General features: G+C 62.1%; 1 protein-coding gene across 5 annotated transcripts in view; it reads left to right on the top strand.

The window, feature by feature from the left end:
* The window catches only part of COL5A1 (collagen type V alpha 1 chain), a 151806-nt gene that overhangs the window by 115629 nt on the left and 9011 nt on the right, over positions 1-27166 (top strand). For 3 of the 5 annotated variants that reach the window (XM_043916326.1, XM_043916328.1, XM_043916330.1), the window contains exons 40-64: positions 1085-1174; positions 1252-1305; positions 2516-2623; positions 4823-4930; positions 5889-5942; positions 7170-7223; positions 7320-7427; positions 8462-8515; positions 8612-8719; positions 9924-9977; positions 11750-11857; positions 12394-12447; positions 12721-12774; positions 13538-13591; positions 14160-14213; positions 15018-15125; positions 15230-15283; positions 15375-15428; positions 15683-15790; positions 17499-17552; positions 18398-18433; positions 18817-18870; positions 19357-19612; positions 21147-21259; positions 24233-24301. In XM_043916326.1, coding sequence (XP_043772261.1) covers positions 1085-1174; positions 1252-1305; positions 2516-2623; positions 4823-4930; positions 5889-5942; positions 7170-7223; positions 7320-7427; positions 8462-8515; positions 8612-8719; positions 9924-9977; positions 11750-11857; positions 12394-12447; positions 12721-12774; positions 13538-13591; positions 14160-14213; positions 15018-15125; positions 15230-15283; positions 15375-15428; positions 15683-15790; positions 17499-17552; positions 18398-18433; positions 18817-18870; positions 19357-19612; positions 21147-21259; positions 24233-24301 — 2022 coding nt within the window. Of the gene's footprint in view, positions 1-1084; positions 1175-1251; positions 1306-2515; positions 2624-4822; positions 4931-5888; positions 5943-7169; positions 7224-7319; positions 7428-8461; positions 8516-8611; positions 8720-9923; positions 9978-11749; positions 11858-12393; positions 12448-12720; positions 12775-13537; positions 13592-14159; positions 14214-15017; positions 15126-15229; positions 15284-15374; positions 15429-15682; positions 15791-17498; positions 17553-18397; positions 18434-18816; positions 18871-19356; positions 19613-21146; positions 21260-24232; positions 24302-24362; positions 24432-27166 lie in introns of all 5 variants that reach the window. The other 2 variants (XM_043916327.1, XM_043916329.1) reach the window with 1 other exon arrangement.

Raw genomic sequence — 27166 nt, 5'->3', positions numbered from 1 at the left:
GTTTCAGCTTCAACATCAGTCCTTCCAATGAATATTCAGGGTTGATTTCCTTTAGGATTGACTCGTTTGATCTCCTTGCAGTCCAAGAGACTCTCAAGAGTCCTCTCCAGCACCACGATTTGAAAGCATCAGTGAAAGAATAAATAATAAAAATATCCATCCCCAGACTGGGTGCCCCAAGCTGGTGGTCGTAACGTCCTATGTTTTTGCATAAAGACGACTAGCCCGCCTCTTTCAGCTTTTCAGTGAGGGACTCAGGAGAGATAAGTTCTCCAGCCCTTTGCGTGACCACATACAGGAAAGTAAACTTGAAGAGTAATCAAGGAGCGAAAAGGTCACACACACGTATGTATGTATGCAGGCATGTATGATGGAGTACATATACACGTGCCTGTGCATATGTGTGTATGTTTGTACGTATATGTGTGTGTGTATAACGTAGAGACAGCCGTTCAGCCATAAAGAGAACTGGCTGAGTTTGTAAAGGACGCCCTACGCTCCCACGTGGGACCCCAGAGAAAGTCCTAGAAGACGTCACAGCCTTAGTGAACTTCAGGGAAGGTTCATGGTCAGACAGGGAATCCTTTCAGAAAATGTGGTCCAGGCTTGAGACGAGTGTCTTGAGTGAAGAGTCGTTTCGGGCAAAGCTTCCAATGCTTTGGCCACAGAGTTCTTCACCTGAGCCAGTTTTACGAGGATCCCTGGGTATGCGGAGTTCTTCACCTGAGCATTTTACGGGGATCCCTGGGTACACGAGATGTCCTCAGCCCCGCTCAGGCCGCCGTGGCCCCGAAGGATGTGGTGGGGAGCAGGACTCCACAGATCACGAGTCGGTCCCCACGCCACACGCGGGGCCAGCTGGCTGTGCAGGCTCCCAGGTATGAGCTTGGGCCATGCTCTAGCGCCCAGACCCAAAAAACAGTGAAGCAAGTCAAGACCCAGAGGTTCCTTTTAAAGCCGTGACCCCGGGAAGCCCCGCTCCAGCCCAGGTCCCGAGTGGATCTAGAAGACCAGGCCCCGCCCGGCTTCCCGTCCACCTGGGCCATGGGCATCGCTCGAATCTGACCTGTGGTTCCGATTCCAGGGTGACCCCGGCCCCGCCGGCCTTCCTGGAAAAGACGGTCCCCCCGGGCTGCGAGGCTTCCCTGGAGACCGAGGACTTCCTGGTCCAGTGGTGAGTGAGAGGTCTGCCGGGGGATGGTTGGATGTCCACCCTCCACAGTGCCCTGTTCACACCTCGTTGCTTTGCAGGGGGCGCTTGGACTGAAAGGCAGTGAAGGCCCCCCCGGCCCGCCAGGCCCCGCGGTGAGTGTTCTGGCCCCGCACAAAGCCTCTCCCCCGCTCTCCTCCAAGCCTGCTCTGCAGAAGGGCAGGTCCCGGGGCCGGGGAGCATGCACACCGGCCCTGGTGGTCCCCCGGGGGTCCTGGGAAGGCTGTGCTGGAGGAGGTGGGCTTGGGATGGATGTGGCCCGGGGAGGGGCCATGCTGTGTGAGGGAACTCGGAGGGCCGGGAGTGTGGACCAGGCCTGAGGGGGCCCCCCCAAGCCCGTGGAGGTGCTCAGCGCGGGTCCAGGCCTGGAGCAGCCCGGACGGACACACACAGCTCCAGCTCCCGAGCCAGGCCGTCCACATGCCCAAGGCCGCTCAGGGCACAGATGACCCAGCAGAGGCGGGGGCCCGGCCCCCAGAGCCGGGCTGTTTCCTTAAGTGGTCCCTCCCAACCGTGAGATTCAGCTACCCGAGGCCTAAAGATTCAGACCTTCGAGACCCCAGGCTGCGGTCTGGGGGACTCCGGGGCCACGTGAGGCTACGCCCACGGACCCGCGCTCTTGTCTGACTCTTTATGGGAACGTGACATCTGCTTCACTTCCCCCTTAAAACAGGGCCCATCCGACAGCCCCCACTCATCTGCTCACATGGGGGGCTTCAGGAGCGGCCCCGACCCCAGGCTTGGTTTGGGGGTGGACCATGAAATGACACCCCCCCCCGAGTTAGGGGCTGTTTGAGGGGGACGATGGGGAAGGCAGGAGGAAGTGAGGTGAAAAGTCATCTTCCTTCTGATAAAGGTCGGGAACAGGGTTCCTCCCGGGCAACCGGGGTCCCTGAGTGCTGGACCCCTAGAATTAGTCCAGGTGCCCACCTGTCAGTGCTGGCCCGGGGCCAGAGCCTCCCCCATAAAACGGACAGCGTGGAGCAGCCGGGCAGCCAGTGAGCATCCCGGGGGCAGGCAGAGCCCACAGGGCTGAGTAGGTTCCAGGGTCCCAGAAGAGGTCGCTCTGGGCCGGGACTTACGGAGGAGGTGTCCTCGGATGCTCTGCACGGATTCGGGATTGTGGGCGGGGCTCAGAAACAGCCTCAAGTGCTAGACCCGATCGTTTGTGCTCACACAGGGCCCTGGGGAGCTATGGCGGGCTCTAGAGTGAGGGGGTGCGTGGTATGGTGGTGTGGGGCTTCGGAAGTCGTACCCACACAGTTGGAGAGCCTTTGAAATAAACCACTTTCTTGCCTCACCCAGGGATCTCCAGGGGAGAGAGGCCCAGCCGGTGCTGCCGGGCCCATCGGAATTCCAGGGAGACCCGGCCCCCAGGGGCCCCCCGGGCCGGCTGGGGAGAAAGGCGCTCCTGTGAGTACTGCCCCGGAGGAGCTTGGTCGCTGCCGTGGGCTGCCCTCCCGGGCGTCTCCCCGGGGTCTGTGGGAGGGGGTGGGTGCTGAAGTGTGTGATTGTGCCTGGCTGTCACGGTTGAGGTCCAAGGGCGGCCAGATGCTTCCCCAGAGTGGTCTGAGCTGGAGGGGCGCTCGGGGAGTGTCCGGGCCAGGCTCCCTGGTCAGGCCTGCATGTCTGTGCCCTGGGACATGCAGGCCAGGGCTGGGGGTGGGGGCGCGTGGAGACTCTGTCCAAACGTGGCCTGGGGCCCTGCCCAAGAGGATGGTCAGCGTAGGGGCAAGGTGGATATTTGGGGTGGTGCTTGCCGTGTGGGTCTGGGGGCAGGTGTGGAGAAGAGAAGGGACAGGCAACCCGATGAAAAGATAAGCAACCTCTTCCCAGACCCCCGACAGCCGACGCCTCACACCTGCCGAGCCTGCATGTGACTGCCCCCGCCCGGAGGCTTTGTGAGCGCTTGGCGTGGAGGCTGGTCTGGCGTCTCGGCTTCCAAGAAGGGGGTTAGAGACCCTTCCTGTCTAGACAGACGTGCCCTGGGAAGCTGACTACCAGCCCCTCTCCCCCAGTGTCTCCCCGAATGCCCCTTCCTGCCCAGACGAACCCTCACCCCAGCCACACTTGACGTGTGCCTCATGATTGTGCAGACGCCCACCTGCCCTCACATTCAGTCGGCCATAGAGACAAAGATTCCAGCTCAGAGCTCCCTTCCAAATTCCGAATCACAGAAGTCTGAGGTCCAGGGGGACAGGCTACCTGGATGATGTCCCATTGAGTGAAGACACCTGTGAGGATTGAGTTCTGTTAGAGAGGGTGGTTTTCCTCGTGGGTTTCCCACAGCTCGGCGATAGCAAGAGGGCCCTGGTTGCCTTCCCGGCCGAGAAGTCCGCACGGGACTCACGCTGGACACGTGGGTGCCTGGCCGATCTGTCCGGCACGTCATCGGCGGTTCTGAGGTGTCTGGTCTGTCCCCCGGGCCCGCAGGACGCAGATCCCCCAGGATTCTGCCCGAGCCCCTTCTCCTTCAGGCGCTCAGCGCACATAGCCCACACACAGCACACAGAGCCCGGTGGACGTGGCTCGGGTTCGTTGTTTCAGGAGAGTCGGGGCTTGAGCAGAAACCTCCCAGGGTGGCACCGTCTGTGACAAGCTCGTCACGTTCGCAGCACAGCCACCCGAGGAGAAAAGGCCGAGCAAAGGTCAGGTGTCATGTCGGCAGGAAGATCCCACCCGAGCCACAGTCTGCCTGTTCTGGCTTAACTGAGGAAGGGCCTTTGCAGGGGATCTCAGTCGAGGAGCAGGGCGTGAATGTGCCGCAGGACAGGGAAGAGGGTGCAGGAGGGGGTGCGGGCGCGGCGAGACCCGCCAGGGGCCGTGAGGCCGCTCACTTTCCTGTCCGCTCCCCTCCCGGGTCCATTCCTGGTTCTGTCGAGAGACGGGGATCCCAGTTTGGGTGAGAAGGTGCCAGCCGCTCACGGGGTAGCACGTGGCTGGTAAGATAGAGCCAGAACTCAGTAAGGATCATTTGGGATAAGCAAGGGGGCCATAAGGAAAGTGAACCAAAACTGTGAGGAAAGGAAGATGGGTGTGTGTGTGTGTGCGTGTGTGTGCGCGCACATGTGTGTGTGTGCACACGTGTGTGTGCACGTGTGTATGTGCGTGCGCACATGTGTGTGCACGTGTGTGTGTTTGTGCATGTGTGCATGTATTGCGTGTGTGTGTGCAGGTGCTTTTGCTCCTGCTCGGGGGGCGTGGGGGGTGGTATTAGTAGAAAATTGGGAGAATGAGCAAGTTGGCCAGAGCCAGAGCTCAGATGCCCCAGCCACTGACTCGGGCGATCGCCCACCTGGACCCGGAATCGGGTTGCCCTGGTGTGAATCCGGCTCTACTGCTTACGAAAGGAGCCTCTGTTCCCCATCTGGGAGAGAGTAGGCCCTCCAGGATGGGCGAGGGTTAACCACGGAGGTGCACGGGTCCGGTGATACAGGACTGGACTCGGAGCCGCCGCTGGCGCGTCTGGCAGATCCGTGAGGACCTGGGGGATGCTCCCTCCCCAGGAGCCGCCCGCTTCCCGCCTGTGGGCCTCTCGCCGGGGGACAAGCTGCTGGCAGGATGTTCCCACGATGGAGCTGCCTTTGAACAGTAATCCCCTCTCCTCTCTAGGGCGAGAAAGGTCCACAAGGCCCAGCTGGCCGAGACGGTCTGCAGGGTCCCGTGGGGCTCCCCGGTCCCGCTGGCCCTGTGGGTCCCCCTGGTGAAGACGGAGACAAGGTAAGAATTTGGAGAAGCCCCCACCCCGTCTTGGAACCCTGCATGGCTCAGCTTGGCCGGTGTCTGCAGGTCGGAGCTGGACGGGGGTCCTTTTAAACCAAGGGACGCAGGCGCTGTAGGCGCTCTGATGACAGAGGGACCCTGTACTGTGCATCCGGTGCTCTTGGCGTTAGCAGACAATTTTGGGACAGCTCCCGAATGGCGGTAACAAACGAGATCCCTGACATGCTCGAGGGGACTCAGACAGTGCTTTCTTCTCGTGTGGTTTTGATGTCATCAAAGACATTTGCTGTAGCAGCCGGAGCAAGGAGAAGTACTCTAAATCATTTCAGATTCCAAATCTGTGGAGCCGAGTTTAATGAGGTTTTACTCAGTATCTATTTTTAAATGTCTCCACTTGAATCATCAAGGCCCCCTTTCGCTAGGAATATGCTTTATAATCTGATGCAGTTACTGTAGCATTGTATTCTCCATTTAATGAAATCAGAGGAATTCGGCTCTCTGGTTTAGCTCCCCGTTTGTGAGAACTCTCCAGTGACATTTCCGGCTTTTATCACCTCTGCAGTGTTGACGCCTGGCCTCTCGGGGTGGGAGACAGCCCAGCACAGTGGAAGCACTGAGGGTTTTTAATAGTTCTGGAGGCATAGTGATTGAGTTGTCTTTATTACACTGTCCTGTCATCCTATTTGACAAAGTAAATATTTCCATTATGATTTTTTGCCACACTTACAAATCTACTACAATCCCGCAAAGCGTAAAATCAAGGTCTTATCTCTTCCCGCTCTCTTATTAAAGAGGAAATCAAATTAATATATGGAAATGTTTCATCTTAGGAAAGTTAGAGATCCCCCTGGAGAGGAAATGGTTCTTACTCTCTGAGAAAAATTAATTAACAGGGAGCAGAGAACGTGCAAGCAGTCACTGGACCATCTGACGGGTCTTTCCCGTTTCCCCGCAGGGAGAGATTGGGGAGCCGGGACAGAAGGGGAGCAAGGGAGACAAAGGCGAACAGGTAAGGGGTCCCCGGGGCAGCCACGGCTCAGGGCCATGTGCTCAGCTCGGGGCACTGTCCTCACTAGCATTAACCGCCCTTACAAGGGGACCAGGCTTCCCTGGTAACTCAGTGGTGAAGAATCTGCCTGCAATGCAGGGCATGCAGCAGGAGCCACAGGTTCAGTCCCTGGGTCGGGAAGACCCCCTGGAGAAGGGAACAGGTTCCCACTCCAGTCTTCTTCCCTGGAGAATCCCATGGACGGAGGAGCCTGGTGGGCTACAGTCCATGCGGTCGCAAAGAGTCAGGCACGACTGAGCAACTCATCACCAACGAGATACGAACATTCACACCTGTAACCAATGGGAACCCGGTCATGGGCTTACCCCCCGTTGAAATCTTGTGTGCATGCCTGTGTGCACGTGTGTGTGCATGCACAGGTATGTATTAGACGTGTGTATGTGTTTGTAACACACGTCTGTAAGTGAATCCCTTATTACCAGATGAACAGGAAGCCCTCACAGAATTTGTGAAGTAAAGCAGATGGAGTGTGTTTGTCCTTGAGGTGTTTGGTCCCATGGACATAGTCACCGCCCCTCAGCACCAAGGGCCGCAGGATATTCTAGCAGCGGCAGCACCCTGACCAAATGCCTCTTAATTTTCCCTAAAAAAAAATTCTGCTGAGAAATACTAGTGCGTTCTTGCGCAAGCCGTGTCACGTGACTGCGGCTCCTCCCAGGGCCGTGGAAGGAGGCCTGCGCTGCGGGCTTCTTCGCCGGCGTGTGTGTTCCCAGGCGGGTAGGGACCGCATCCCTGCTGGCCTGGGCGTGTCAGGCTCCCCGCACAGCGCGGCCTCTCCCCCGCGCTCCCTGGGCCAACAGTGGAACGTGCTTGGGGGCGCCCTGGGGGCGGCGTGGGGCGCCAGGCGTGGCCTTCAGAGTCAGGCCCTCGCTCAGCCCTGCAGGAGCCCCGACTCGTTTCTGAGCGGGGTCTCCGCGGCCCGAGTCGTGGGCGTGTGACGGGGCTGAGGTGGTGCACAGGGGCCCCTGGCACTGTCAGCACGGCCGCCCCGCCGCCCCCGACCGCACACGCTCAGGGCTGGACCCAGGGCCTCTCGCCTTCCAGAGCTGCAGCCTGGCCGGGGCGGGCCCCGCGTGGGCAGGGCCCGGATGAGCTGGGCCGCTGGCCCCCGCGCCCAGCAGCCTCAGCGGCGAGTCAGGAAGCCACCACCTCTGTCTCTTCCCACAGGGTCCCCCAGGGCCTACAGGACCCCAAGGCCCCATTGGACAGCCAGGCCCCTCCGTGAGTATCCGCGGCTAACTGCCCTCGGAGACGCCGACCCCTCGAGCTGCCGTGGTCCAGTTCTGGTCCTCAGCATGCCCATCTGTCTCCCCGCAGGGAGCCGACGGCGAGCCGGGACCTCGGGGCCAGCAGGGCCTCTTTGGGCAGAAAGGCGACGAAGGTCCGAGAGGTTTCCCTGGGCCTCCGGGCCCCGTGGGGCTGCAGGTAAGAGCGGAGTTGGCACAGTGATTGGGTTGATTTCCCCGCATGTTTGCTGTGCCCCGCCCCGCCCTCACACCTCCTCCCCTGCCCTCCCGTCCTGCTCCCTCCCTTCTTGACGTGCATACACCATCCATACTGTGTGAAAACAGGTAGCTAATGAGAACCTACTGTGTAGCTCAGGGAACCCTGCTCTAAGCTGTCTATGACCTAACTGGGAAGTAAGTCAAAAAAAGAGGGGATATGTGTATGCACAGAGCTGATTCAGATTGCTGTACTGTCGAATCTAATGTGACGTTGCAAAGCAACTGCAGGCCAATAAAAATTTTTAAAAATGGGGTTACTGAGGAGAGCTTCATGGGCTCCTCCACACACCTGAAGAGCTGTGAATTTGCAGAAATCCAGACACACCCACGCTCGCTTCTCTCATCCTGTGACGTTTGTTTTCCTGCTCATTGTAGAAATGTTGGAAAATACTGATAGATATTCGAAAAGGGAACCAGAATGGCTCCTGAGTGCATGGGAGTGCACACCAAGTGCCCGTGTGCAAACACACACACACACGCATGTGCATCGTTCTGTTTGGTTTCCACAAAATCTGAGTCATGCTGCATGTATAGAACATTCGGACTAGGCTGTCCCGCTTCCTGTTGTGTTACAAGTCACGTCAAATGCCATTAAATATTCTTTGAACATGTCACCTTTTATTTATTTTCGAAAACATGACTCTTAGTCACTGCCTGTGTCCCAGCATATGGAGGTGACATAATTGATTCCGGCAGCTCCCTGCTGGTGGCTCATTAGGCTTTATTGTTTTATGGGACACTTGCAATAAGCACCTTGTCCATAAATCCTTGCCCACTTCTCGGATTCTCTCCTCGGGCTAGTTCTGAGACGGGATCTCGGAGCCGTCCCCATGCGTAGCTGAAATGCACATCCCCGAGGCTTTTGGGGGCACTCAGCTGGGAGGCAGCGGAGGTTGGGGGGGGGCGCTGGAGCCATGCCCACCGGCTGAGTGTCTGATGGCCTCCTGTTCTCAGGGTCTGCCAGGACCTCCCGGAGAGAAGGGTGAGACGGGCGACGTGGGTCAGATGGTGAGTGGGGCTGCTCGTGGGGCGTGGGCCGCGGTGGAGCTGGTGTTTGGGGGGAGGCCTGCCTTTCTTCTGGGCTCAACGGCTCCCCTCCTCCAGGGCCCACCAGGTCCCCCCGGCCCCCGAGGACCCTCCGGAGCTCCAGGTGCGGACGGGCCGCAAGGACCCCCCGGCGGAATAGGCAACCCCGGAGCCGTGGGAGAGAAGGTGACGCACGCCCCGTGACTGTCCTGGCGCGTGTGTGCGTGTGTGTGCATGTGTGTGCGTGTGCATGTGGAGACACGCAGGTGCACTGCTGGGCTGTTCCTGCCACATGCATCTCAAACCTGGAGGACCATGCGGTGGACCTGGGAGCCCCGCCCTCCGCCCACCGCAGCCTGTGCGGGATTTCCCACAACGCGACCCCCGGCAAAGGCCACCACCCCCGCTCCGAGATTCGGCTCCGACAGCTGTGGCTGTCTGTCCTTGACGTGTGTAGTTGCTCCTGTCTCAGCTCCCGTTTCCCTCAAGTCCTGTCGCCTCACAACCCCGGGTCCTCGTCATCTGATCCGGCTCGTGCCAGATGCCTGAGCACAGTGGGTGTATGTGTGTGCACACGTGTGTACATGCCTTACATGCGTGCGTGTAGTGGGCCCTGGAGATGACACTTGAGCCCATTGAGTGTGTGTGCGTGCACATGTGTGTACATGCCTTACACGCATGTGGGTGGTGGGCAAGACGGTGCCAGAGTCTGACTCCTCCTGGGCCCAGGAGTTCACACTATTTTAAGGCACCAATCCCAGCTTCTTGGGATAAAAGGAAGGAGATGGACGCGTGCCCGTCCGTTTGCATTCCCTGCACACCTTCCAGAACTTTCTGCTGACATCTGGCCATTCAGTTGAAACCAGTGTCCCATTGCTTCTCCCTTTTTATGATAGGAGAGTCACAGAGGAGCATGCCTTCTGAGCCCACCCATGACGGCGGGCAGCCTCTGGGGGGGCCGCGTCTTCCCCCTCCCCGCCGCAGGCCACGTCCCCCTCCTGCCCGCGACACCCCTCCCCCCGCGACACCCTGCCTCCGCCCGGCTCTGTCCCTCCAGCCGGCAGACCCAGGGCGCCGTGCTGTTCTCCATCCGCCTCCGCCTGCTGAGCCCCCTCCCCTGGCCTCTCCCGACCGTCCTCCGGAACTCCGGGAGCGTGCCTTCCTGGGGAGAGCCACCTCTGACACCCCACGTTCTCTCCACGCCCCGCCCACATGTGTCACTGCCAGCACTGTGTCCCGGACTCCTCACCTGTGTCTCCTCCAGGGCTGGGAGCTCCCAAGAGGACGGTGACCGCTGTCCCACCCCCGCCCCCGCCCAGTGTCGGGGACGATTGATGAACGCCTGGTGCTGGGACCTCTGCCCTCACTGCTGTTTGCGTTTCCTCCTTAGGGTGAACCTGGCGAAGCGGGAGAGCCTGGCCTTCCCGGTGAAGGGGGCCCCCCGGTGAGTGAGTGGGCTCTGGGGAGGGGTGGGGTGTGGTGTGAACAAGTGCCGGGTGGGAGGGTCCCACTCTACCTCAGTTTTCCCGTCTATGAAATGGGAGTTGTGTCTGCTCTTGTGCCTCCTTCACAGGACTGCTGGAAAAAAGAGGGAGTGTGGTGGGGAGTGAGTGTATGTGTGTGTGTGACTGTGCATGTGTATGTGTGTGTGAGCATGCATGTATGTGTGTGTGACTGTGCATGTATGTGTGTGTGACTGTGCATGTGTGCGTGAGCATGCATGTGTCTCTGAGTGTGCATGTATGTGTGACTGCATGTGTGTGAGTGTACGTGTGTGTGCGTGTATGTGTGTGTGAGTGCACGTGTGTGTGAGCATGCATGTGTATGTGTGTGAGTGTGCATGTGTGTGTGTCAGCATGCATGTGTGTCTGCATGTGTGTGTGAGTGTGCATATGCGCGCGCGTGTGTGTGTTAGTGTGCATGTATGTGCATGTGTGACTGCATGTATGTGTGTGTGAGCGTGCATGTACGTGTATGTGAGTATGTGTGTGAGCATGTATGCATGTGAGTGTGCATGTGTGTGTGTGTGCATGTGTGAGCATGCATGTACATGTGTGAGTGTGCATGTGTGTGAGCGTGCATGTACGTGTGTGTGAGTGCATGTATGTGTGAGTGTTCATATATGTGTGTGCATATGTGTGTGTGAGTGTGTATGTGTGTGAGTGTGTATGCATGTGTCTGTGCATATGTGTGTGAGTGTGCATGTGTGTGAGCGTGTACATATGTGTGTATGCACGTGTGTGAGTGTTCATGCACGTGTGTAAGCGTGCATGTACATGTGTGTGAGTGTGCGTGTATGTGTGTGCGTGTGTGTGTGCATGTGTGTGTGCATGTGTGTGAGTGCGCATGTGTGTGTATGTGTATGCGTGCATGTGTGCATGTGAGCGTTCATGTACGTGTGTGTGCATGTGTGTGTGTGAGAGTGTGCATGTGTGTGCGTGTACGTGTGTGTGCATGTGTGTGTGAGCGTTCATGTACCTGTGTGTGCATGTACGTGTGTGACTGTGTGTGTGAGTGTGCGTGTATGTGTGTGTGTGAGCATGCATGTATGTGTGTGTGTGAGACTGTGCATGTATATGTGTGTGTGAGCATGCATGTACGTGTGTGTGTGACTGTGAGTGTGTGTGTGTGTGTGTGTGTGCGTTGATGTTAGTGATGAACACCCAGGACAGTCGGGTGTGAGCTGCCCCTCTCTCCATGGTGTTCCGGGCTCTGTCACAGGCTTCCACAAGCGTGGGCCCAGTGTTGCCACCTGTGCACCCAGAGCTGGGACATTCTGGCCTTTGCGGGTCAGATGTGTGGCCTCTCAAGGCCCGCTGGGGGCAGCTCTCTGGCCCAGGGAGCGGCTGGTGGACAGAGGTGTGCTGGGCTCCCTACACCCGGTGCGGGGGGCGGCCTGGGTCGCTGCAGCCCCTGGGAGTCCACAACGCCTGATGTCTCGTCAGGAGGCAGCCCTGCCCTCGTCACCTAGAAGCTGAGCCTCGGCCTCAGAAGCCCCAGGACGCCAGTGGGGCCCCAAGACCCCTTGCGGTGCCCGCGGGGCCAGACTCATGGGGACTTGCCAGGGGCAGGGGCTCTGGAGGCAGCTGACCCCCCAGGGGCAGGGGCCTGGGGCCTGGGGCCTGGCGCCTGGCCTCGATCAGGGCTCCGCGTGGTACCAGCGCTGGGCGGGCTGCAGGCCAGCTCTGGAAACCCGCTCCCCACCTCTCCCCACAGGGCCCCAAAGGCGAAAGGGGGGAGAAGGGCGAGTCAGGCCCCTCCGGTGCCGCTGGACCCCCCGGGCCCAAGGGCCCTCCCGGAGACGACGGTCCCAAAGGCAGCCCCGTGAGTACCGGGGGACACTGGGGCTCTCAGCAGGGTCCTTCTCACTCCCGGGCCTGGGGGGTGCAGAAGCTGCCTGACCCCTGTGGGTCTGGGGTGACCCCCTGGGTCCTGAACTAGAACAGAGGAGGGAGGAGGAGAGAAGGGCTGGGAGGGGGCATACCTCGGAGGCCGTGGGCCGGGCCGCCTTCTGCACGGAACGGGCTCTGTGCCCCACCCTGCCCCGCCGCGGTCTGCCTCACACTGCCTCAGGAGGGTCTGCAGAGTAGCGAGTCCTGGAGTTCAGGGTCCAGGATCAGGGTCACCGCGGCCCCAGGAGCAGACGTGTGGGCCGGAGGCTGCCCTCTGAGGCCTCCGGAAGGCGAGCGGCGGCCCCACGTGGCCCACCGCACACGGAATGATGCTCTGGGGGGAGCCACCTGCTCTGGGGGGCCCTGAGGTGCCAGGCTGGCGGGAGGCATGGGCTGGCCGTGTGGATGCAGCCCCGTGAGGCCTGCGCACTCTGGGAAGGTGACCGACGCTTCTCTACTCTGTTTCAGGGCCCCGTCGGTTTTCCCGGAGATCCCGGTCCCCCTGGAGAACCCGGCCCTGCGGTAGGTGCTCAAGGGTGCAGAGCTGGGGGTCCCCACAGCCCGTGACCCGCCTCCAGGCCCGTCTTTCCCTTCTGGTTGCTTTCTGTTCTGCCTCTGCTCAGGGCCCGGTGCTCACCCCTGCTCTGAGGAGTGCGCGGGGAAAGGCGTTGCCCCTCCAAGCTCCCTGGGCGGGCACCCCGGGTGGAGCTGGGCTTTTCGGTTGGGACTGGGGGCCAGTGGGTGCTGGTTCGGGTGTGTCAAGGGCGCAGAAAGAACCTGCTTCTGGTCCCACAGGGTCAAGATGGTCCCCCTGGCGACAAAGGAGACGACGGTGAACCCGGGCAAACGGTGAGTCCACCCAGGACCTCTGGGGCCCCTGATGCAGCTTCTCGGGGAGGTGTCAGGCTTTGCAACTTGCTCTGTTCATTTCACCCAGTTGCTTTAGAGTAGTGACCCAGCCACCACGGGGGCCATGAGCTCCCTGGGAGGACCCTTGTGAGCTGAGGACCCTCCTCCCAGAAGGGGAAGTGTACCCCCAGGCCCGACGGTGGCTCTGCACACGAAGCCCGGTGTCTGCGACTACCCCGCCCCCCCACCAGAAGTCCACCCTGCATCGTCAGGACCCCTGTTTCTGCCGGGTGGGTTCAGACATGCTCTTCAAAAGGCTCTTCCCACGAGAGCCTCTGGAGCTGAGCTCACACTGGCCGTGCCTCTCATCTCATGCCAGGTTTCTGAAATGTTGCTTCGAGCCTGCTTAGGGACACCGACTTAGGGCCCCAGAGAGATGTCTGCCCTTCTACCACTTCCTGGCCGGTGACCCAGGGTCCACCTCTGCAGAAGGGGTGCTGGCCGGCTTGCTGGGAACCTTCCCCAGATGTAGCAGAGCCGCAGGTGGGGTGGGCCCCCACACTACTGCAGCCTGAGAGCAGGGCAGGGCAGTCTGGGACCACCCCCACTCAGGGCTGATTCTGCAGAAGATGAGATGGGCAGTTTCGGGGCTGGCCGAGGCTGACTGAAAGCTCTGTGTGTTCCTAGCCTTGGACCCACCCAGCCCCGCCGGGTCTTAGCTAACATCCTTGGTTCCTAAACGCTCTGTTCTCTCCCACCCCAGGGATCACCAGGCCCCACGGGTGAGCCAGGCCCATCTGGGCCTCCAGGAAAAAGGGTACGTGACGCTGCTGGGCGCCCCTGCACGAAGACTGCCCCTCCCCCGCCCTGCACGGACCCTGGGGCCCTGGGCAGCCCCAGGGAGGAGGAATGGGCTTCTCTTTGAAGCTCACTCCCCGCTCAGCTTGCTACCACAGCATCCGATCTCAGAGCCACCAGGTCGATGCGTTGCTCCTTTCAGGATGAGCTGACTGCGGACACCTTCAGTGACGGCTGTCATGGGAGAAAAAACTCCCCCACGAAGCTGAAAAAGCCCCTTTCCCCTGGGTCAGACCTTTAGAAAAGTCAGAGCAAGCAAACTGAATCATCCAGCAAATGGAACCATCCGTTGCTGGCCTGCGGTGACCGTGGCCGCTCTGAGTTTGCAGGAAGGGAGGCCACCGGAGTGCCCGCCCCTTGCCCAGCCCAGCCCGCTGGCCTTTTCTGGAACTGGAGGCCCTGGGCCTTGTTCTGAAGGCCTGGGAGCAGCCCCACAGCCCTGCCAGGCCTGTGCCCCCAACGTGCTCAGCTGCCCTTTTGGCTTCTGGGAGCCCACTCGTCACGCATTGCCCTCTTACACCTTCCAGGGTCCGCCCGGCCCCGCAGGTCCCGAAGGCAGGCAGGGGGAGAAAGGAGCCAAGGTAGGTGCTTCTCAGCCCGGCTGCGGCCGTGACTGTGACCGTGGCGTGAGCGTGCATGGACCTTCCAGGGTGGGCCGAGGGCATGGTGGCCGCTTGGGGTGCGGCGGGAGAGGGACTAGACGCTGAACATGCGGAGGGGGGCCGGCTCTCTGCAGACTTGGGCGGAGAGCCCATCCTCTGCAGGGGCAGCTGGGCTGTGCCTCCAGCCTGGGGGTCCCTGGCCGGGCACTGCAGGTCATGTGCCCCGCCAGCCTGGGGGAGGGGAGGCCCATGCCGGGCGCCTTCGGGCCTGGCGTTGACCTGGCCGGGCCTGGCTGCCTCACCTGCAAAGCAGAGACGGTGACAGCACCCACCACAGAGCAGAGGAGAGGGTGGGGTGCCCTGCGGTGAGGTTAGGGTGCAGCCCAGCACCCAGAGCCCTTGTGGCCGCTCTGCCCAGGAGCTCTGGGTGGGGTCTGGGTGCCTCCTCCTGGAGTGGAGGTGCCCCGGCATCGCCTGAGATGGTGGAGCTCACCCAGCCCCCGTCTGCTCAGGACATGCAGCGTGTCCACCCTAAGCTCCGAGCTGGCTGTAACCGCCGTGGTGGCCGTGATGGCTGGGCGGCTGGAGCCTGGATGACTGAGGTCTTCAGTGGGTAGAGGATGGGGCTGGGCAGCCTCTACAGGGAGGAAAGTTGGGGGCAGCCCCTGGGTGTCGGGGGCACGCAGGGTTCTCGCCAAGGCTCCTCGCGGTTTCTGAGCAGTGGTTCTGGGAGGGGGTGACCATAGCCTCAAGCGTCGGGGCCCCACTCTGCCCTCTCTGCAGGGAGAAGCCGGCTTGGAAGGCCCTCCTGGGAAGACTGGCCCCATCGGCCCCCAGGGGGCCCCCGGGAAGCCTGGGCCCGATGGCCTGCGAGGGATCCCCGGCCCAGTGGTGAGTGGCCCCGGGGGGGTTGGGCCTGGGGCGGGGCGGCTGCTGAGGGAGGGGCGTGGGGATGGCCAGGGTGGGGCTCATGTGCAGGGTCGACTGTGTTTCAGGGTGAACAAGGTCTCCCTGGAGCCCCGGGCCCCGATGGCCCCCCAGGACCCATGGTGAGTCAGGACGTTCCCCAGGGGCCCCCAGAGGAGGTGGCAGAGGGCGGGGTTGGGGACAAGAACTCTGAGCCCCCCGCCTCCCCCACAGGGCCCCCCAGGACTCCCCGGCCTCAAAGGAGACTCTGGACCCAAAGGGGAAAAGGTGAGTGGGCTGTAGGCGCCTGCGTGGTTGAAGCGCGGGCCCTTTGAGACCCTGTGCCTCCAACCTGACAAGGTCTGGCTCTTCCCCCCATGCATCACCTGCTCGGGGTGGGGACATGAAGGAAACAGCTCCGTGTGGCTTGGAGACCCGGCCGTTGCCTGCTGTCGAGGCCAGCCCCGGGCACATTTCCCCTGCAGGAGCTTCGGGCCGGATGCGAGGCGTTGCCACCACAAATGCCCCTTTCATTCCCACAGGGTCACCCAGGCTTGATCGGGCTCATCGGACCTCCGGGCGAACAGGGAGAAAAGGGTGACCGCGGTCTCCCTGGCCCCCAGGGCTCCTCGGGCCCTAAGGGAGAACAGGTGCGTGGAACAGGCTCTGTGTCCAAAGACCCGAGGCTCGTTAGAGCCGGAAGGACGTCCCCTGTCCATGGGGTCAGGGCAGGAGCAGCCGAAGGGCCGGGCTCACCCAGGCGCACAGGGGACGGGGCGGAACTGGAGCCCAGCCCAGGCCCTGAGCAGCCCTCACGGTCCTGCTGGCCTCCGCAGTGAAGGTCATCGCCCCCCGCCACACTCGGAAAGACCCTCTGTCCCAGCTGAACATCCTGGGGTCATTGACGACGCTCAGCTGCATCCTGGCTCCCCCTTGACCCCGTATATGCGCACCTGACCCTGGACTTCCCTGGGAACCAGCCCCCGGGAAACCACAGCCAGGAAAACAGCCTGCGAGGCTGCCCGCCTGCACCTAGGAGTTCTGGCAGTGGATTCCTTGGCCGGGGAGCTGGGGGAGGGGGTGGTGTGCGTGGGGTTGTGGGGGGGCCTGGCAGGCCTGCCTTTCCGTCCCCACAGCAAGGCCCCAGGGCCTCATTGCAGCCTGTGAACCCCCGCTGCCCTAGCCAGGTGTACCTTACACACATGCGTGCAGCGGGCCCTGGAGAGGATGCCTGAGCACATTGGGTGTATGTGCATGCACACATGTGTACATGCCTTACATGCATGTGTGCAGCAGGCTCTGGAGATGACGCCTGAGCACACTGGGTGTATGTGCATGCACACATGTGTACATGCCTTACATGTGTGCGCGCAGCAGACTCTGGAGATGACGCCTGAGCACACTGGGTGTATGTGCGTGCACACATGTGTACATGCCTTACATGCATGCGTGTGACACACCCTGGAGATGACGCCTGAGCACACTGGGTATATGTGCGTGCACATATGTGTACATGCCTTACATAAATGCGTGTGGCAGGCTCTGGAGATGATACCTGAGCACACTGGGTATATGTGCGTGCACACATGTGTACATGCCTTACATGCATGCGTGTGGCAGGCTCTGGAGATGATACCTGAGCACACTGGGTGTATGTGCATGCACACATGTGTACATGCCTTACATGCATGCGTGCGGCACGCCCTGGAGATGACGCCTGAGCACATTGGGTGTATGTGCTTGCACACATGTGTACATGCCTTGCATGCGTGCATGCGGCAGGCTCTGGAGATGATGCCTGAGCACATTGGGTGTATGTGCATGCACACGTGTGTACATGCCTTACATGTGTGCATGTGGCACACCCTGGAGATGATGCCTGAGCACACTGGGTGTATGTGTGTGCACATGTGGCACTTAGACCAGGAGAGAGGGTCAGTCAGAGGATGCAAGCTCCACTGTGGGGAAGCCCCTGGGAGGCTGGATGGACAGACAGAAGAGACAGGGCCCCAGGACGCTCTCTGCCCACTGCCCAGGGCTCATGCTTGGGGTGGACCCCCAGCGGGAGCAGAAAGCAGGCAGCCAGACAGGACCTGGTGGGGATGGTTCACACGAGGACATTAGAGGGAGGTTCACGCTCAGGCTCCCCGGGGGTCCTTCCAGGCCAGCCGGGCAGCGGCCCCGGGGTGCCCGGCCTCCCAGCAGGTGATCAGGCCCCACCAGGCCCTGCAGGGAGTGAGGGTTCTGCTCACACGTGTCCGAGGTGTGGGAGGAGGCCAGTGAGAGCCAGGGGACAAGGCTGCAGGACAGGCTCCCTCCCTATCCGGGCGATGACGACCGCATTTCTGCTCCTTTCAGGGTATCACCGGTCCTTCCGGCCCGATTGGCCCCCCGGGTCCCCCTGGCCTGCCGGTGCGTATCTGGAGGGGTGGGTGGTTCCCTGGGTTGTTCTGGGGGAGCGGGGTGGGAGTGGTCATGGGGAAGCTGTGGGGCCCCAGAGTGGGGTCTGCGGGCCCCCTGGGTTGTTCTGCTCATTATCCCTGATCCGAGTTCTGAGCGATGGAGATCAGGAAGTGGGTCACTGGGCCCTGATTTCAGGTGCGGGAGCTGGGGGCGAGCCTCTATCTCCAGGCATTTTAGGGCATGTGGACAGTCCTCTGTAGGCGTTTTGGGGACAGTGAGGACAGCGGCCGGTCCCTCCTGGCCCCTCACTGTCTGCACGCGCAGGGCCAGCCTGGCCCGGACATGAGGAGCTGGGGTCCCGGCTTCCAGGCACCAGCCTGGGGCCTCCCCCTGCAGCTGGGAGACCCAGGACACGTCCCTGAGCCTTGAGTTGCTTCTCACCCAAAACCAGTTGACCTCTGAGCTCCACCCGGGCCTGGGTCCACGTGGCCCAAGGTGGCCCCAGCTTCTCTGCCACTGGCCCCGTGGCAGGCTGTCGGGAGGGGCCGGGGGCTCCACGTCAGGGCCTCCGAGGCCAGCACGCCCCTGTTGCTTCTCACTTGGGCTGCCTGAGCTGTGATTTCCCTGCCGCGGAGGATGGGGGGCTGGGCTGGGGCCCACAGGACCCCCGGCCTCCATGTGAGTGAGCACTCCCCCACCTGCCTCCCTGTGAAGCAGATACAAGCTCAGACTCCTGGAAGGGCCAAAGGCGGAGGAGGAAGGCTGAAGGGAGGCGGGGCTGCGGGGGTGTGGGTCACAGCCGGGGGCCTGGGGGGAAGGGGCCAACCCCGCTGATGCCCTGCCCCTCTCCACAGGGCCCCCCTGGTCCAAAAGGTGCTAAGGGTTCCTCGGTAAGTGGTATCGCCCTGACCAGCCCCCGGGCCTGGGGTTGGAGGGGGTGCAGGCTGTGGGCTGAGAACCTCCCGGGGTCCCCCATCCCCCTTGCCTCTCGGGGCTGGTGGTTGACGCCCCTCCTGTGGGGCCGGGCTGCCCTGAGCCCGCCTCCGGCCTGAGTCACCACAGACCACGGCTCCCTGCGCACAACGAAGGGCTCTGTCCCCCAGGCTCCCCCTCGGGCTGTCCGGTTCTCACATCTGGGGCTGGGGGCGCCCAGCACGTTTGACAGGCCCCTCTGCCCTCTCCACGTGTTCCCGGGGATCGTTCTGGATCTCCAGGTGGACAGGTCCCGTCAGGCTTCCGTGACCATGGCTGATTCTGGTTTCTTTCTCCCCAGGGTCCAACTGGCCCGAAGGGTGAGGCAGGCCAGCCAGGACCCCCTGGTCCACCGGTGAGTAACCCTTGAGGACTCGGGAGTTTGGGGATTCCCCTAATGCCAGGGGAATCGTGGAAAGCATGTTTGTGTGATTCGATCCCAAAACATTCTGAACCGCGTGTGTGACGTGTGGTGGGGCGGGGCCTGTCCCCGGACACAGGCCAGCCCAGGGCACCTCGCCCTCCGAAGTCTGGCTGGGGAGAGATGAAGGGTGAGCACACGTGTGTGTGTGTGTGTGCGCGCACACCTGCATACCTCTGTGTGAACAGGTATGTATGCACACATATGCATGTGTGTGTGTGCATGCATGCGTGTGTTGGGCGGGGGCCGGGCAGCACTAGGCAAGGCCCCGTGGGATCGTGTGGAATGTTCCAGTGACACAGAAAAGGGAAGAAGACTGCTGAGATGGACAGGCGCCTGCAGCCCAGCCTGCAGCAGCGGCCCTGGCAGTGGGCCCTGCCCTGCCCTGCCCCACCCACCGCTGCCCTCTTCCACACCCAGGGCCCCCCAGGCGAGGTCATCCAGCCCCTGCCGATCCAGGCCTCCAGGACCCGGCGGAACATCGACGCCAGCCAGCTGATGGACGATGCGGAGGGCGAGCAGTACATGGACTACGCGGACGGCATGGAGGAGATCTTCGGCTCGCTCAACTCCCTGAAGCTGGAGATCGAGCAGATGAAACGGCCGCTGGGCACGCCGCAGAACCCCGCACGCACCTGCAAGGACCTCCAGCTCTGCCACCCTGACTTCCCTGACGGTAGGGCGGCCGCAGGCCTGGGGACGCACGGAGGGGATGGTGGCAGGGACCCAGGCCTGGGTGGGCACGCACCTCGTTCAGGTCCCCTCCATGAGGGGACGGGGGTGCAGGGGCCTCTCCCCTGTCACCTTTCGAGGCATCGCAGGAGAAGGGGAAGCCGCCCTGGGAGCCCAGGAAAGAGGTCGAGGCGTGGGGTCACATGGAGCGGAGTCTAGTCTAAGCTCAGTCATTGTCGGGCAGTCATCTGCTCTGACCAGAGCCGATGCTCCACATCTGTAAATGGGGGTAAAACACGTCCCCATCAGGACGTGCGTGCACGGCCGTGATGCCGGCCACGGCTGCCGTCCGTGTCAGTGAGAGTCCTCGGGCTGGTGTTTGCTGTTGCACCTGGGGAAGCACTGCTTAGACGCCAGGACACAATAAAAATGCAAACCAGTCCCGTTCTGTTGACTCTGATCCCACGTGCGTGAACCTCTAGGAGTGTTCCCAGAGCACCGCTGGGCTCCCAGGCCTGGGTCCCCAGAGCCATGCCCCGTGGCCCTCACGCTTCAGCTCTGCTCCTGGGGACCAGTCTGGCCCCGTGGCCCCGTGGGCCCAGCAGGGACAGTGGGAGGCCACTGGGAAGCCCCAAGGGGGCCGTGCTGCTGCCCAAGGCCAGGGCGTGCGCGGTGACTGCTAGATGATGGGTGGCAGCTGCTTCTGTACCGTCCGGGGGGCAGCTCTCACAGTCCGCCTCCCCGACCCTGACCCTGACCCCAACCTGGATCCTAGCCCTGACCCTAAGCAGACTCTGACCCTGACCCCGACCCTGACCTCAACCCCGACCCTAACCCTGACCCTGACCCAGACCCTGACCCTGAGTCAGACCCCGACCCTGATCCGGACCCTAATCCTGACCCTGACCCTAACCCTGACTCCGACCAAGACCCCGGCCCTGACCCTGACCCTGACCCCAACCCCGACCCTAATCCTGACCCTGACCTCCACCTTGACACTGACCCTGACCCGAACCCTAATCCTGACCCCAACCCTAACCCTGACCCCGACCCAGACCCTGACCCCAACCCCAACCCTGACCCCAGCCCAGAACCTAACCCTGACCTCCACCCTGACCCCGACCCAGACCCTAACCCTGACCCTGACCTCCACCTTGACACTGACCCCAACCTGGACCCTAACCCTGACCCTGACCTCCACCTTGACACTGACCTCGACCCAGACTCTAATCCTGACTCTGACCTCCACTCTGACCCTTGACCCTGACCCAGACCCTGACCCCAACCTGGACCCTGACCCCGACCTGGACCCTAACCCTGACCCTGACCTCTGCCTTGACACTGACCCTGACCTCCACCCTAACCCTGACCCTGACCTCTGCCTTGACACCGACCCTGACCCCGACCCGGACCCTAACCCTGACCCTGACCTCAACCCTGACCCAGACCCTGACCCCGACCCCGACCCGGACCCTAACCCTGGCCCTTACCTCCACCCTGACCCTGACCCTGACCCCGACCCCGACCCTGTGATGCAGGTGAATACTGGGTGGATCCGAACCAAGGCTGCTCCCGGGACTCCTTCAAGGTCTACTGCAACTTCACGGCTGGGGGGTCAACGTGCGTCTTCCCTGACAAGAAGTCCGAGGGGGTGAGTGCCGCCCCCGTCACCTCCTCTCCCAGTGGGCTGGGCTGCGGCTCCCGCTGTGTCACATGCATGCAGTTTCAGGAGTGAAAACCAGAAGCTGAAACCAGGAAATGAAAACCAGTTCCAAAATTAAGCTTTCTCTTCCAGAAATAGACTTAAGTTTTCTTTGAGGAGAAACTTCTAGCAATGAGATGGGCTTGGTGCAGTCTCGTTTGTGGAAGGTTGAGGAGTGCCTGGCTCATGGGCATCTTCCCCCAACTACCCCCAAAGCTAGGATTTCCACCACTGGTTGGTCAGATCCTCCCCAAAATGACCCTGTAGTCCTGACCTCAGACCAGCCTGAAGCCCATGAAAGGACTTTTAGGGCCAAGTGACCCAGATACATCTCGTAGAAGGTGGCGTTTGCTGAAATTCTTAGTGGCAGCTTCAAGGGTGTTTGCTCCTGAGCACAGTACATTCCTTTATAGTCTGTTTAGTGAGGTCCTGATCCATGGAGATTTTCTAAGGTGTCAATCGGAGTCACCTGTGGTCTTTTAGAGGCCTCGCCTCTGTGGTGGTGTCTCTGTGTGTGTGGACAGGTGTAAACCAGGGTATGTGGATAGTGAGTGATGGTGTGTGGATGGTGTGTGGGTGGCAGGTGGATGGTAGCAGGTGGCATCCGGGTGATGTGTGGGTGGCGTGTGGATGGTGTGTGGTAATGTGTTGGTGGCATGTGGATGGCGTGAGGGTGACGTGTGGGTGATGTGTGAATGCCATGCAGGTGGCGTGTGGGTGGCGTGTGGGTGGTGTGTTGATGGCGTGCGGGTGACATGCAGGTGGCATGTGGGTGATGTGTGAATAGCATGCGGGTGATGTGTGGGTGGTGTGTGGATGGCGTGTGGGTGATGTGTGAATGGCATGCAGATGTGTGGATGGCATGTGGGTGATGTGTGGATGGCGTGTGGGTGATGTGTGGATGGCATGTGGGTGACGTGTGGGTGACGTGTGGATGGTATGTGGGTGACGTGTGGATGGCATGTGGGTGACGTGTGGATGGCATGTTGGTGACATGTGGGTGACGTGTTGATGGCATATGGGTGACATGCAGGTGTCATGTGGGTGATGTGTGAATGGCATGCGGGTGACGTGGGTGACGTGAGGGTGATGTGTGGATGGCATGTGGGTGGTGTGTGGGTGATGTGTGGGTGATGTGTGAATGGCATGCGGATGACGTGTGGGTGGTGTGTGGGTGGCATGTGGGTGACATATGGGTATGTGTGAATGGCATGCAGATGATGCATGGATCGCCTGTGGGTGATGTGTGAATGGCATGCAGATGACGTGTAGATGGCGTGTGGATGGCGTGTGGGTGGCCTGTGGATGGCATGCAGGGACAGGTGTGTGTGGCTGGCACGTGTCACCTTCTCTCAAGCACGTGTTGGAAGCCGGGCACTCTTTAGCCCAGAACAGGTGAGGAAGGAGGGCGAGGTCTCTAGCTGGGAAGACGGTGCAGTCTTGGGCCGCAGTGCCCTCTGCACCTCCTGGACAGACCCTCCTCCAGGATGTCCCGCCCTGACGGCTCCCCGTCCCTGCCGCAAGCCGAGGGCGGCGGGGTCCTGGAGCCACGCAGGTCCAGGGTCGCACCCGGCAGGAGTCGGGTACCCGTGTCCTCAACGCCCAGAGCCACTTCCCTTGAGGGAAGCCGCCGCGGTGCCAGTCCCTGCGGTTCACCGTCCCCGCGGGAGCGCCAGCACCCCCCGGGGCCGTGGGAGCAGGGCCTGCGCTGACCGGGACACTCAGGGACCCTGACTTATGCTCACGCTCCCCCGACCTGGGATTTTAAATCCTGGGGAAACACACTCAAGCAGCAAGACCTCTGTGGGTCACGAGGAAACCCAGACCCTGGCCCTGCCTCTGACAGAGGTGCTGGTGGAAATTCAGATGGAAAAATGCCATTTCATGTCCTTGTGTTGCTGTCTGTCCTCTGCAGACGGCCTCACTGCCGGGGAGCCAGGGGAACCCCTAGGAGCCTTCCCTGGTGGTGGAGCCAGGCGGACGGTGGGCCTGGGGCGCTGAGTGAGCCCCGCGGCTCCTTGCTCTTCCTCTGCTCGTGTGCTGACCTCCACGGGCCCACGGGCTGGGAGCCTCGGGCAGGTGGAGACGTTGTGCCCAGTCGCCCGGGCTGCAGGGCCCCCTCGGCAGCAGGAGGGTGGGGTGGGGAGGAAAGGTCTGGGTGAGGCCCCCCGCCGCCTGCAGCCCCGCTCCTGCTCCGGGAGGACGCGGTCCTCACGCTAGCCTAGCACAGCAGTGAGAGTGGCAGGCTCGGAAGCGGGCGCAGAGTCCTGCAGGACGGGAGGTGGGCTGGGCGCGCTGGCCCTCCCCTGGGGCGACTGCTCGGGCTCCCCTGCGTGAGCCCAGTTCAGGAGAGGAGCCGGGGATGGGGCCCAGGACCCCCGGCACGGGCAGAGGACCCGAGGGACCTGCTGGGAACCGGCTGGACTCATGGGCGCTCTCCCCAAAGAGGATGCCCCACCGCACACTCGGCACACACACCACACATGCCACCAATGCACACATCACAGGCAGGAAACATGTGTACACCTCACCCCTGGCTGGACCCTGGGAGGGTCCCCTGCCCGCTGTGTTCCCAGGGAGAGGCCTTGGAGATCGGTCTCTGCAGTCGCAAAGCGCGAGGCTCTGTGTGCTGGACACGCGGAAGTGATCAGATGCAGACTCTGATCCTGCCCGTGGAGCCGGCGTGGACCCCTGGAAAGCACCAGGGCCAGTCCCTGCGGCGGTCACGGGCCTGACCCAGAGCGAGCACCAGCTCAAGGGGAGATGGGGGCGCCCGAAGGGCTGGCCGGCCTCGCGGCTTCTCCGCTCGGCGGGGAGACGGCGCGCCTGCAGGACGCGGGAGCGTCTCTCGAGGAGGCAGAAGTAACGCTGTCGTTCTCTCTGTTTCTCTCCCTCCCTCCCTGCCTGCCCCTCGATGTTTAGGCCAGAATCACTTCTTGGCCCAAAGAAAACCCGGGTTCCTGGTTCAGTGAATTCAAGCGTGGCAAACTGGTAAGACGGCCTCCGCCGTGTGTGCGGTGTGGTTTGAACCCGCCCGTTTCGTATCTTGCAGAGTAGAATGGCCCGCTGGCCCAAAGAGCAGCCCGCCACCTGGTACAGTCAGTACAAGCGAGGGTCGCTGGTAAGTGGCCCCGCGGCCGCCTGCTCGCGGCTCGGCCTGGCTCGGCTCTGCATGGGACGGACCCCCAGCGCCGCACCTGCTCTCGCCCTTTGGCCAAGCTGCTCCGCCGCCGTGACCGCCAGGCCCAGGCCAGCCCCTCCTGCCGCGCCGACGGGGGTCCACTCTAGCCGAGGGCAGCCGGGCGGCTGTCTGCTCAGGTGGAGGGCGTGAGGCTGGCTTTCAGAGCCCCCCGCCGGGGGCTGCCAGGAACCGAGACCAGAGACTCCAGGAATGGAGGGTTTATTTCGCTCAGTCCTAGTGGGCAGCTCGGATGGGGTGGGCCCTGGACCGTTAAACCATCCAGCCCCTGTGCTAACTTCTGGGGATCCAGTCTTAAAAAACGGCCCATCCAGAGGTGCAGGCAGCTGGCGTCCCCCGAAAGGACTGGACGTGGTGGGTCTCCAGGGGTCAAGAGACTGAGGCCAGTCACACCTGATCCCCTAGGGCCATGACTGCTTCCGCCCAGTAGAGCGTTTTCCCAGACCGTTCCGGGGCTTCGACTCAGGCCCCTTTCTGGGGCCCAGTGCAGAGTTCTGTGACCCCTTCCCAATGAGCTTAAGGCCCAGGTTCCAGACGTGGTCACGCGGCAGGTGCCACCAGAGCTCCTCGCTTCCTGCGTTCTCTCCTCGGTCCGGGTCCACCCGGCCGCCCTTGAAGGACGCCCTTGTTTCTCAGAAGCAGCTCTCGGGTCCACAGCGTGGGCCTGACCCTCCGCCCTTGGTCAGCTCCCCAGGGGCCCAGGGCCACTCTCCCCCGGGACTCAGAGCAGGGCCATCCAGTGGTCCACCCCGGGGACCGTGATCCTAGACCCCGAGGTGCTACGTGCTCACTATTAACAGCTCACGCCCGTGTCCTCGAGCCCCGGTCACCAAAGCTTTTTCTAGACACAAGGCCTGCGCTCGCCTTGCCTCGCCGTGGGCTTCCTGTCTCTGTGCGGACACCCAGGCACCCTCGCCCCCTCCCTCCTGCTGACTCTCTTCCCCGCGCCGCCTTGGGGCTGTCCTCAAGACAGAGCCGCTGGCATGCAGAAGGATCTGAAGTGGGCACCCCTTGGGAGGGCAGTGCCCAGGGCACTTGAGCCTGGCGGATGGTGGTGGGTGGGCGCAGCACTCAGGAGGAGGAGGGCCCAGGGCCAGGTCCCTTCTGCAGCCGGGCTGGTGGGCTTCTCCAGACGGGGCCCTCATCCCCCACGCCCACTGCCTGATTCCGCAGACGAGGGCGCAGAGCACCCACTTTCAGCTGCCGACCCGAGCCCACCTCCTCCTCACGTCCTGTTTGACCAAGAATGGAGGTGGAGGGACGGTCCCAGGGACGGCAGCATGTTGCCTCCATTTTTCGGCCGCATCATTTCCAGGTGCCTGTGACTGTCACAGGGCATAGATGAGGTCCCCCCCCTTGAAGAAATAGGCGCTTTTCTGGGCCGGCTGCCCTGGGCGTCATGAAGGGGATGCTGCACGGCCCCTTTCCCCTAGGAGGGGAGGGGCTCACGCCAGGGCTCTGAGATGCCAACGGGGGTCTCAGGGTGGGCGGAGCCTGGGCCTCACCCCTGCCCGGCTCTGGGGCTTCAGGTCCTTCTGCGTCCAGCACTGCCCCCCGCCTCTCTCTGCGCATGCCTCCTGCCTCCAGTCAGTCACCTTCCCTCCAGGAGGAGCACCCGATGGCCCTGACTGCGGTTGGTATCCCCTCTCTCTCCTCAAGGTCCGGCTGGAAGTCAGCGGCCGGCGGCCATGTGGGGAGCTGGCCAGCCGCTCCATGCCCTTCCCACCCAGGTGGGGAGGAGTAGGAAGCCGGGCTTGGCTCACCGCCATCAGCCGTCCTTACACAGATATCTCTATATACATGGGCAGTAGCGACTTCAAGCCCCCCTTGTGTGATCAGCATGGGTGTTTGGGGGCCCTTCCCGTGGATTTCCACGTAGAGTAGACCGTCTGTAATCCCTTCTGGTTCTTCTTGGTTCTGGAGGTTTTACACTTGGCTCCAACCCTCTTGTTGAGCAGAGCGGCCAGGGCGTGTGTCAGAGCTGGTCACAGGTGTCCCCGGCCAGGGGCAGGCATCCCAGGCACCAAGCTGCCTCTGCGTGCTTGGGGGCAGCCAATGCGCCTGCCTGGCTGAACCGGGCGCTGGGGTCTGAAGCAGAGCAGAGATGGAGCAGCCGTGTCTCGGGAGGACCTGGGATGTCAGGCCCTGACGTTCGCCCGCCCCTGTCTGATGGGGACCCAGGACGGGCCGAGCTCGCTCTGCTGGGTCTGAGAGGAGGGCCTTCGGGGAGGAGAGACCTGCCTTGTCCCAGGGGTTTGGGAGGCCCTGCTCCTGCCGGGCGCAGCAGCTCACAGAACTGCCATTGAGAAGGTGCAGAAGTTGACCTGTCCCTCCGGGTGCCCAGCATGGGCCCGGCTGAGCTCCCAGCCAGTGACGCCGAGGAGTCATTTGGGAACCAGCCTGCCCTCTCTTACGGGTGTCTCACCCCAACTTCAGGCTGCCCGCTCACATGGGCAAGGCTGACCCCCTGACCCCTCGGCCAAACCCCACCCACTGTGGTCTCTCCTGGGTGAACGCCCGGGGAGGGCGCAGCAGAGGCCTCCCCTCATGCTCCAGGGAAGTGCCCAGTCCCTGCAGGCCTCTGGCTCTCGGCCACATGGCCCGTGACCCTCTCACAGGCTGGTCTTCCTGTCTGCTGGCCAAGCACCCCACGCCTC

The sequence above is a fragment of the Cervus elaphus genome, chromosome 11, assembly GCF_910594005.1.
Source record: "Cervus elaphus chromosome 11, mCerEla1.1, whole genome shotgun sequence".
Lineage (NCBI taxonomy): Eukaryota > Metazoa > Chordata > Mammalia > Artiodactyla > Cervidae > Cervus > Cervus elaphus.
Note: the sequence above shows the minus strand (reverse complement) of the source record. Positions and strands in the feature narration are given on the sequence as shown.